Source organism: Dermacentor albipictus, chromosome 4 (assembly GCF_038994185.2).
Source record: "Dermacentor albipictus isolate Rhodes 1998 colony chromosome 4, USDA_Dalb.pri_finalv2, whole genome shotgun sequence".
NCBI classification, from domain to species: Eukaryota; Metazoa; Arthropoda; class Arachnida; order Ixodida; family Ixodidae; genus Dermacentor; species Dermacentor albipictus.
This window is the reverse complement of record NC_091824.1, coordinates 68,651,912-68,664,219: the sequence shown is the minus strand read 5'-3', so window position 1 is coordinate 68,664,219 and position 12,308 is coordinate 68,651,912. Positions and strand designations below refer to the sequence as shown.

At 40.8% G+C, this 12,308-nt stretch overlaps 1 protein-coding gene across 1 annotated transcript in view; it reads left to right on the top strand.

Moving 5' to 3' along the window:
- The first annotated feature begins 9,468 nt into the window (after positions 1–9,468).
- Positions 9,469–12,308, top strand: part of E(Pc) (Enhancer of Polycomb) — an 86,168-nt gene continuing 83,328 nt past the window's right edge. Inside the window, exon 1 of the mRNA XM_065431925.1 lies at positions 9,469–9,895. Coding sequence (XP_065287997.1) covers positions 9,743–9,895 — 153 coding nt within the window. The 5' untranslated portion in view covers positions 9,469–9,742. The remainder of the gene's footprint in view (positions 9,896–12,308) is intronic.

Here is a 12,308-nt window from a genome sequence, read left to right as displayed (position 1 = left end):
CCGGCTTTTCAAGCCCGGGCCCGAGTTTCATGCGCATTCATGGTCAAACAAACACAGGCAGTTAACTCATCACCACTACCTAGTGCTGTTGCACATTGGAATTGTCTTCCGGATCACACTGCATCCATCTCTAATCGCGAAACATTCCGTGATAACCTGAATTCATTGCTTGTTAATATTGTATAATGATGTTTCACTTTGCTATTTTTCTGTCATGCAATTACTGTTGCCCCCCTTACTGAATGCCCTTCAATGGACCTGTAAGGTACCGTGAATAAATAAAGAAATAATTACTTACGCAATTGCTTGGCAACTGGTCAATGGAGGCGGTAATGCGAGCTTATTCGATAAGACCCATTTAAGTATCAAACTAACTCGTAGAAAATATATGTTAATTTGCTAGCAGTCCCTGGAAACGTTTCCTGCTTTCACGGGAAGGTGTCGCTTTAAAAGTGTTCCTATCGTATTTTTGCATGGTATCCGCGCCGGCTGTCCTATATATATATATATATATATATATATATATATATATATATATATATATATATATATATATATATATATATATATATATATATATATATATATATATATATATATATATATATATATATATATATATATATATATATATATATATATATGTATATATATATATATATATATATATATATATATATATATATATATATATATATATATATAAAGAAACGCGCGTAGCACTTTATTTTTTCTTTAATTCAGCAGCGTATCACACCTGACATTGTACACGACGTCGGTGTGTATAAATGGAGCCCAAAACACGGCGTCCTTGACGTTATTCTAGCTCCGCAATCGCTTCCGGCACATGCAGTTAACCGAAGCATGACCTTGGAGATTAGCTTCTACCAACCAGAGAGAGTGGTCGTTGGGGAGTGAGTTGGACGCCACCTGTCATGACATGCTCTGTCATGACATCGCGGTAATGTTGACGACACCAGGCCCATATTTAGAGAGCAAATTTTGTATAGAATTATAATATCTTGTATTTTCCAACCTCAACCAACTTGAATTGAATTTGAATTTGGCCGGTTTTATTTCCACGGGCGGAACGGTCCTTGCTGTGCGTCGTGCTGTGCGGCTTGACAAGGACGGGGGGGATAGGATAGGATAGGAATAACTTTAATGAAGTGCCGGCAAACGACGATTTAACGTGTCGTGACGCTGGCCAAGCGTCGACCCGGGGTTATGCCCTACTCTGCACTAGCCCAGTTGGGCCCGTTTGTTGGGGGGTATTGTTTTCACTTGAAAGCAGTGATGCACATAACTTACAACTTGTTGATAATGATCGACACAGTAGTAACACGTAAACACTGATGTAAGAACAATATCATTTGAACAAAAATAATAAGGGACACTCATATCTACAGCAGCACACAGGAACATTGTTAAAACAGAAACAGAAATATATATATATATATATATATATATATATATATATATATATATATATATGTGTGTGTGTGTGTGTGTGTGTGTGTGTGTGTGTGTGTGTGTGTGTGTGTGTGTGTGTGTGTGTGTGTGTGTGTGTAAATGTATAAAACACTTGGTTGCAAGATCTAGCACTCGAGAGGAAAAAATAGGTGTATGTGAACAACCAGACAAAATGCAGTTCAAAAGTAAGGATATAAGGAAAAGAAAATTCATGCAACTGTTCACAATTTCGCATTACGATATCGATACGCAAGATCAGTGAGATACGCTGAAAAATGGCGATGATCCGCTGAACCGCAACTACCTCCGGTTAACCTGCCTGCCTTTCTATGCATCCTCTTCTATCTCTATCTCTCTCTCTCCGAGTCTCATGCTTTAACGTGCGAGGCGTGTGTGGCAGAGTCTATGCAACTTTGAATATATCTGTTGATACTCCTTTGAGGTGTCGCTCGTGAATCGCTGTTTAAATGACTGCTGAAATTTTCAACTTGTCATTTATATATTTTTTATTCTTAGATAAAGGTCCTAGACCTCGAAGCCGTGGAAAAAATATTGGCAATCTTCAGAGAGCCCTGAATTATTCATTATATGCCTACCAGTTTCGGTTTCGTTTCCCAAGAGAGATACGCGATGCCATGACGCCGAGAGTGGTCACGTGGGAGCGAAAGACCACCGTGTTGTTTTCGCACTCTCTTCCGGTTCGCTTGCGCGCGATGCGTACGCCTCCTGTGGAACCGAAACCGAAACTGACTCGCAGAAAAGCTGTCGGAGTACATTATTCTGGGCGCTGCGAGGCTGGCTAGTATTTTATTTTCCTATGGTTTCTGCACCTAAGGCCTTTATTCACCACACATAAGAATCTGAAGAAAAAAAAGTTTAATTCAATAACACCTTTATTTAGCAACTATGTACCTCTGGCTGTGCACCAGCTAAGAGCTGTAGTGCACAGTTTGACGGAGGCCCAGGTAGCCGCTACAAGGCAGGTGCGGCGAAGCAGTACGTATGTTACAGAAATTAGCGCTGCAGAACATACTACTATACGAATACAAAAGAAACAAACAGCATTTACACGGTCAGTGAGCCTTGAAGTAATAGGAATAGCCACCAAAAAAATCTAGAAACAACCGGAGATTCGACATATACTATTTTTGCACAAAACCGTATATATATATATATATATATATATATATATATATACATGGTCGTAGCGGATGATGAAGGTAAAATAAGAAAGCAAGATCTGATCATTCTATGCAAAAAGTAGACGCAGCTGAAATGTTGCTTGTGGCACGTGCTTGTAAGTTTATTCAAAATCGAGTGGTTGTGCTTCAGCATTTCTAGTTTGTAAGCGATACAAAAACGAGGTGAAAGCCAAGTGCTTATGTTCATTGTATTTACGAGCAGTCTATATTAGCGTAAGGCTGATGCTTCCGAGAGAAAAAGGCCTGAAATTGGCATTAGAAATATAAAGAGGGGATAGAATGCGAAATTCATACATATTTGCTACACTGATTACGCCACATGGTTGGAATGGAAGCAGTGTGGAAGCAGTGTGGAAGCATTGCGGTCAAGTCTACAAACGTGGCGAATAGCTTTCTCCTGCAATGTTAAAATATTTTGTACGTTCGATTGAAACGTTGTTAACCATGCAAGGCCGCAAAAATTAAATCGAGGGACAAACAAAACACAGTGTATTTTATACATGAGCTTTAAAGGAGCAAGCGCACAATAAAGTGATATAGCCCCTGTTACTGATGCCAGGCATTTACGTAAATTCAAAATGGGGATATCTCACGTAGGATTTCGAGAGAAAGTTATACGCCGAGTAATGTATGGCATGCCACGAAACTAAATATATTATCTTCCTCGGCATGCTTTGCACTCCTATCTCTGATCAACTTTATTTCTTTCTTTTTTTTACACGAAAGGCTATTATCTTTGTTTTTGAGATGATGAATTTTAAATAAGTTAGATGGTGGCCATCGAACAAGTTTATGTAGTAGTTCATTACATTTGGTTCCTAGTACATTAGCATTGGAACCAGATAGAGTGGTGCAATCGTCGGCGTATATAATAAGCGTTACCGTATCATCAATATAACTGACTGTTGGGCCAATTAGATTAGCATGTTGTTTTGTTGAGCGAAAAAAAAAGGGGGGGGGGCGGGAAGCAACGAAGAGTCTGCACAGCCCACTTCGTTTCCTCCCGTCAACATTGTACGAGAAGTATCATCAATATTCACAACGTTATCTATGTAAACAGTAAATAAGAGAGGACCCAACACGCTTCATTGGGGTACACCTATAATTACGGGTAGCAAAGACGAATGTTTCGATTTCCAATACGCACCCATTCACCTCTATTGGGTAGGTGTGCTACAACAAGTGAGGTAGGTTTCCTTCTAAACCCATCGACCGACGTCCTATGTACTATTGATATTATGGTCAAGTGAATCAAACGTTTTTCTGAAATCGATAAATAAAGCGAGAGGTATTAGTTTGCTTTCTATGTTCCCTCAACACGCACTCTCTTTTTTCATGTATTACTGGTTCTGTTGACCTTCCTTACCTAAAACCGAACTGTGAGTCTGAGAAGAGTTTAATCTTATCGAAATACTCGCTAAATGTGAAATGCAATATCATTTAGAAACTTTTTTGTGTGTATGAATAAGAGGGTAATAGAAAACACTCTGGATATACTTAACCGAAACCCCAGAATCTTTTTTTATTGCAGTCGGAAAATCACCATATTTTTGGAGAATGAATGCATACGTAAGTGCATGCACTGTTATATATATTCAAGGCAGGTCTGATTGGTCCTACTTGTAGTGTAAGGGATGTCTAATGGGTGCTACTACTTTTTAAAGACAAACGTCCGGCATACTTCAGCCTCGTCTACTATTTCCTCACGAAAAACACTTATTCTAGCGCAATATATATCTATATATATATATATATATATATATATATATATATATATATATATATATAGTGATATAATGAGAAGCCAACAAACACTGACACCAAGTACAACATAGGGGAAATTGCATGTGCTTAATAAATGAAATACAGTAATGATAATATAATGGAAATTAAAGTGGATGAAAAAACAACTTGCCGCAGGTGGGAACCGAACCCACAACCTTCGCATGTCGCGTGCGATGCTCTACCAATTGAGCTACCGCGGCGGCGTTTCCCCATCCACTTTCTTGGGTATTTATGTGTACTAGTAGAACCCTGGGAGTGTTAGCCAGCGCCCCCACTCACAGACCTTAGCGGCGGACGTGGAACGTCTTTTTTGCCGCAGGCGTCACGAGAACGTGATCTTTACGTGAACCCGTAAAGATCACGTTCTCGTGACGCCTGCGGCAAAAAAGACGTTCCACGTCCGCCGCTAAGGTCTGTGAGTGGGGGCGCTGGCTAACACTCCCAGGGTTCTACTAGTACACATAAATACCCAAGAAAGTGGATGGGGAAACGCCGCCGCGGTAGCTCAATTGGTAGAGCATCGCACGCGACATGCGAAGGTTGTGGGTTCGGTTCCCACCTGCGGCAAGTTGTTTTTTCATCCACTTTAATTTCCATTATATTATCATTACTGTATTTCATTTATTAAGCACATGCAATTTCCCCTATGTTGTACTTGGTGTCAGTGTTTGTTGGCTTCTCATTATATCACTAATAAATATCGGGCCCCTCGGTTAACCCCCTTTCTTCTCGTTTATATATATATATATATATAAATTAGGTCTCCAAAGCTTCGAACGGCAAGCACATCGCTACCTTGAGTTATTATTTGTTCAGGAAATACATTTGCTTTTGCGCGACCCAAAAAGTTATTTACCATTCCACTCCACAGGGCAGAGTGCTTGTTTGGAATGTTATAAATAACGTTCACCATGCAAGCGCTCTTTGTCCATCGATGTTTAGCATCGAATTTGTTTCTGTTTCGAAATTCCTAAGCGCAGCATTATTTATGTTTTTATGTGCGTAGTCAATCCCTAGATAGTTTATTTTTGTGTTGCATTCGTTTTTTTTTAAATGTCCTTGTGTCACGGCTTCCTTATCTTTATCAGTGCTCTGAGTGTTTCAAAAGGAAAATGGATCACGTATGTCTACGTGCACATAACGACACTCGTCGTTCGCATTCCTATTTTTCACATACGCAATACAAATCTTGTCATCAAATATCCATCTTGAAAACTTCTAAAGCTTCTTCAGGTACACATTGAGTAAGAGTGGATTTTCCGGTCGTTCCTCCTAGGACAATAAAACATAACAGTTGAACAATTTGGACATTACTGTTGTATTTTATGATCACAGCATTACAGACAACAATTTAAGAGTTGGTAATAAACAGAAATAGTGTGTTTAAGGTTGACACAAATACTCGTGTTGGCGTTTTGATTAAGTTTGTGAAACCAGTTAAGTGAACTTGAGTAATGACATCGTCAGCCATAATGGCGTAGCATCTTGGACATTTGTGCTAAAGCCAACCCCACAAACAAGTGTACAATTATTTGCGTGAATGGTAAGTATTCCAAGAGCACCTCTACAAAAATTATAAAAAGTAAAGGAACATATTCTGTCACTCCTTTCAGCTTCAGGCCGGCAGCTATATCCTTCTTAAGCTACCAAAGTAATCACATGATTCTGAACAAAATCTGTAATATACGTGCATGTTGGTATAGATACTGCAGTAGTGAGGTACAGATCTTGGCTTGGTTATAGATTCGTCACAAAACGTCGTTTTTTTATGTGAATGTGGAGGCTTCAAGGGTTGTTGCTAGTTTCAAAATAAGGACACGTATGGGCTTGCTATGTCACCTAACGATATGAAAAACCATGTTCGGTATAAGGAGTGAGCGCTTGCTACTCAAGAAATTACTTTGAAAATTGCTCGTGCAAACAGTACCCTTAATGTCGCAACAGTGTGTATGCCTTGTCATCAGTGATCGATCGCTGGGCCTCTCCCTCTCTCTCTTCGCTTTATAACGAACCCTCGCGTACCGATCGAATTCATGATTCATGACATGCCAAAGTTCAGTAAGCTGCACGCGTTAATCGAAAGTGTTTTCATGCATCGGGTTGCTCGTTAAAAGTTGGCTCTATATATTGTATGCAAAAAAAAAAATGAAGGATTCGAGTATTTATTGCCTCATTGTCACCATATTACTTCGCTATCCGCCGCCAGCGAACGAAAATTACCGACAGAAAACATCTTCAAGTTTGCCACCATATAATAGTTTTGTGTTTGACGAAAATTGAGTCTAGTTTGTCGTAACCATACTAACTAGGCCCAAACACTCGTTCACGCCGCACGCAACTCAATGGATGCGTCTGTTCCCGTCTACACGAAAGGCACAGTACAGGGCCTCCCGAAGGTTATTTTGAGAGGGGGGAGGGCAAAAGGTTGGGAGGGAAAGGAAGCCGGGGAACCTATCCTGCCCTCGTATACTCTTTCTTTTTTGTTATTGTGTTACTCAGGCTTAATTTGCTATGTTAGGGGGGGGGGGATGGGGGGTAATTGACCCTGGAGGTGGGTGGTGAATGCACTGCCCCCATTTCGCAATATAGCTTGCGGAGTCATGTCCCCCTAGGCCGCTGCACATATATATATATATATATATATATATATATATATATATATATATATATATATATATATATATATATATATATATATATATATATATATGTATATACCCTACGACGTCACTCGATTTCATTCACTCAACAAGAGATTTTGCTAACACTGAATACGATGGCTGTTTCTGAGGTGCGGCGCTATAACCCCGCCGTTGCCATGTGAAATTTAATGTTCTGTTGCGGCATCGCAAAAGTTGATACCGCTGGGAGCGGCTGATCGTTGTAAGCGATATGTCGTTATAAATGCTTCTGAGTGGTATGTTCATGTGCACTAACGGGCGCGGCGCTTACAAACTCCGCGCGTTCGTACACAGCCAACCGCTTGCATCACGTGAAAACCGGTCGATCGTCTGGATCGGATGACTGAAGGCCGGTGCGTCATTTACGCTTGCTCTTGTTTACGCGTCGGGCTTCTGCAAGCGCGCGCAGGCAAACTTTGTAATGCTGCATATGTATGATAAACAACTGCGATATATATATATATATATATATATATATATATATATATATATATATATATATATATATATATATATATATTGTGCGGCGTAATTGCTGCTTTCTCCTCATTATTTTTGCTTTCTGTTCCTTTTAATGCGTTTGCGCCCACATTTCGTGCCCATATGCGAGGCCTTAATTCGCTGCTCGTCGGGAAGTGCGCGGTGTACGCGGGTGTGCAACAACCTCGGGGGAATTAGTTATCTAAAATCTAACAGCAGCAATAAAACTGAGCGCGAATAAATACGCTTCACTGCAATGACACTCTGGAGAAGAAGAAAAAACAAGAAGAAACGAACGCATTAAAAAAAGTAAGGGACCTTCCAACTTGCCGCATGAATTTCGCCGCAAAGGATATATGTCACTCGTTATGCCACAAAGCGCTGCACTAGACTTTGAATTAATTTTGTTGTCACAAGGGCGCGAATACAATGTATATATATATATATATATATATATATATATATATATATATATATATATATATATATATATATATATATATATATATATATATATATATATATATATATATATATATATATATATATATGTATGTATGTATAACGAAATGTTCTTATCAAAGGAGGTTGTCGTTTGCACATATGCCGGTTAAGGCCAGCAGTTGCTCACCATCTGACTCACGTGAACACCAGTGCGCATTGAAGGAGTAGCCTGTATACATGAAGTTTTATTGAAAAGGAAACAAAAGTGCTTAATGAGGATTTGCCCACCCCGCGAACGTCACCAAATTTGCGACTAATGCAGCTCAATTCAGCTCACCGTGAGCCAGGCGTGTCTTTCTTCATTTTTTTTTCGTCCACGTTTACTAGCTCTCTTGACATTCGCCACAACAAACGAAGTCAGCCGCTCAACATTTCGCTCCCTTCTCTCTCGCGCGGCTACAGATGCGGCGTCACTCTGAAGTCCAATAACATACTAACTGTCGCTTTAAAGTACCTTAAACTATCGTAACATTATACATATAGCGCGAATTGTACTCGTAAAGCTTGCTTCCCTACCCCCCTCCTCACATCCCCCGTTAAAAAGCGCGGAAACGCGTCATTCTGGCGCTCTGAAGCCATACAAGCTTTGCATGTTTGTGAATGAGCTGCGCTTTTCAGAGCGCTTCATTAGCAAATCGACTCATGAGCGCACAGTCAGAACGACGAGAGGAGAGAAGAAAGATAAAAAAGAAAACGCGCGCGGCAGAAAGCGCGCGCACTTTTCGGCGCATGCTTTCGGGGTGAAGGCGCCGAGAGCGAAAACAATCAGCCTTTTGATCGGGGTGGGGAACTACGCCTTTATCGGGCCCACTGCGGGTCTGCAGCAGCACACATTCCCCAGCCCTCTCCACGAGGGCGAGGCGCGCGTGACGACTTGTTTTGCACAATGTTTCAGAGATGGCGCCACCGCCGAAGCGCGCTGAAAAGCGCTCGAGTGTGCGGGCGGGTCCGGTCGCGCGGTCCTGAGAAAGGAAAAAGAACACCGGAAATAAATGTCATGAGCACTCGAAGGCGCATGTGTAGTTACAATATGCGTTTCCATTAAAATTATTTCCGACACGTATACCGCGTACACTTTATGACCCAAAATATGCAACTTGAACTGTCGTAAACAACACACTTCGTGCGCAACACCCATCGGAGACGAAGTTACTCACCAAAACAAAAGTGTTGGTGCGATAAAGCAAGCCGTAAAAAAATTACAGCGTAACCGGAAAAATTACGAATTGACTAGTTGGTCTTTTTATGAGAAATAATTTTGAAGAAAGTCGGTACAAAGTTTGAAAGTTCATTAAAAACAATATTTTCGTAGTTCCGATCCAGCGTAACAGATGTCACTAGGTGCATCGTCAACTTCGAGGAGGTTGATGGGATTGCATGGCTGTCGTCCGCCATGATGGTCTTTGAAAAATTTCCTCTATACCTTCGAGTAAAGCGCTTATTATGCATTCTTCATGGAGGTGAGATACCCAGCTTCACCATGGACTAAACTTAGAAACTCTACTCTTTCTAATTGAACCATAAAAACCCGTTTACACGGGTTTTTTGGACTGCTATCTGCCTTGCAATCGCGTGGCCTCGTGGTTCTCCTACGAGGACTAAGAACCACTCGCAAAGATGAGCAAGCTCTCGTTCCGCGCCCGGGCGCTCGACGCCTCGAAGCCCATGCCCATATACCGGTCAGAAGAAATCCCAGATCTTCCGGATTTTGCTGCGATCAACAGAGCAGTGCCTCAAATGCCAACGGGAATGGAAAAAGAGGAAGAATGCGTGAGTAGATTTCACAAAGAATCCACTCTGAATCCTGATTGGTTGCTGACATGCAATGGCGGGTGGTTAAACCGCTCTCCGGTGTTTTGCTCTGCACGTTTCGCGATGGATGTCGTTGCATCGTGGACGTTGTGTGTTTAAAAACTTGTGTGATGCGTTATGACGGCACAACCGATCGTTCGCGCCGTTTGTTGTTTACAGTTAGTGCTCGAGCATCGCGTAAACAGTGCCGCGCAACCGCTCGACGAGCGCGGTGCTCCGTGTGTGACATGTGGTTCTGGTTTGAATGCGGTGTTTGAATAAACGGTTCTTCGTATTTATTTTTGCCTTGCGCCGTATCAGTTTATTCACGTTCATGATGACTTCGTGATCACGTTGCCAATAACGTTTTCTTGCGGCTGTTGGATTAATGTGCGCGCACACTTTCAAAGTTTTAGCAAGTTTAGACGCCAGTGTAGGTTGTGTACCGCGTGGTTCGCGTAAAATACATCGCGGTCTGCTAAATTTTTTTGTGATCCTGTCATATCGTGCTAATTTAAGCTGGTTCTAAATCACTCGCTGCATTGTAAGCGGTGGTGATCGGCTTCAGCAGCCGTGTTTTGTTTACATGCAATGTTAAAGTGGCTCGTTATATTAAAAAAAAAGAAAATTTAATCGATGATTAGTCTCTTGTACCCTTGATGAGGTGACCGTTTAGTAGTACTTAAAAAACACGTGTGAGACCTCGCAGGTCTTGTTTGTTGGTGTTGTTTACGTACGTAAACAATGCAAGCATGTGGCTTATTTGCTTCTACTAGCGCGTTTCGTGTGCGCCGACAGTGTTTTTCGATTAATCTGACACTCGTATTCAGATTTTCTTGTGTATTTTTTGTGTTTTGCTCGACTGGACTGCCGTTTGTGTTAGTTCACATCGTGATTGTGGCTGTATTATTGATCCTGCTCCTTGATTTCCCAAATATCATTAAATAGCCGTTTCGATGATAATTTTATTTGTGTTCAGCTTTGACAGGCAGCTCGAATTTACAGCGCCAGAGAGAGATGACAAGCTGTGGAAGTAGTTTTTCTATGTTATAGATCATGGTCTTTCACCGGTCATTTTAAGAATTGTTCTAAATAAACAGCGACACATCGGTAGTTGCTGAGAGGTATTGTGCGTGTGAATTTATTTTTATAAATATCAACTGTTGATACACACTACACTGCACACATATGCCCCTCACATGCATGTTACCTTATTCACTTGCTTAGTTCAAAACACGAATTTGCAGTATGCATAGTATTCAGGAATATATAGAGCATTGAGTATAGTTACTTGTTTTTAGAGCATTTACTGTGCTCGTGACATGTTTTTCAATGTCTGGCACATAATTTGATGTTCAAGCACTAACATAGCTTTTTGTTCGTTTGGAGATGTGAAGAAAATGATTCACTAAGTGGTGGAATCAGCAATATCACACACAACAATATTACGAAAGCTCGCACATTGTGCGGAACAAATGATTGAATGTTAAAAATCTTTCGGCCTGTCCACCCTCTTTAACTGTGGTGACATAGTGGGGTGTTGCATGTTCAGATATTTTTTCCTGTTCCTCTGAACATTGCTTTCATGCTTAGCTTGGCTTGATAACTGCATGAATGGGCATTCTTTACCAATTTTAAAGGAAGGCTTTTAGGCTCATTGCCATTGATTACTTTTCATAGTATTCTTTTCTTGTGTGTGGAGGGGGTTCTTATAGATTAGCTTGCATTGAGAATTTACCCATTGCAGTTCGAATGCCTTAAAATGTTTTCAGTTTGGTAGCTGCACCTAGTATTGCTTTTCTTAAAACATGCTAGGTGATTTGACTGCAACTTTTGAGTACGGTGCCTTCAAATCACTGAAAGTCTTCCGTTCTAGTAAAGAAGGATAACCACACACCTGCATGGAACATTTTGTCTAACAAGACTTTCGAAACTACTATGAACTTTTGACAGGGGTGCTTTTATTATGACATCTGGTCTGGCCATGACATGCCTATAGTTATGCATAAACAGGCAGACCATGTATACCTCGTGTGGCAGTCTATGGAAGGCTATGCTGAAATTTAATGTATCAGGACACCAGTATGATAGTGCCATTCGCCATTGTCACAGAAGGATACCATGCATCATGGCATGAGCGTGATTGAATAACCACATTTATTGAAAATAAGTTGTAACATTTTTGGCCATGTTTCACGGCAAACGTCACATTTATTTGTCAAAGTACATTGTTTGAGGTGTCCTGGGCAAATTAGGCATTATTTGAAGGGTTATTGTTAAAGATAAACTGCTACATTGAGTGCAAACTGGTATTGCAGTGCCCACTTATTCACAAAATGGATCTGTCTGAAGAGTTCAGGAAAGTTAAACATTACGTTGAGAGCATGGCCTG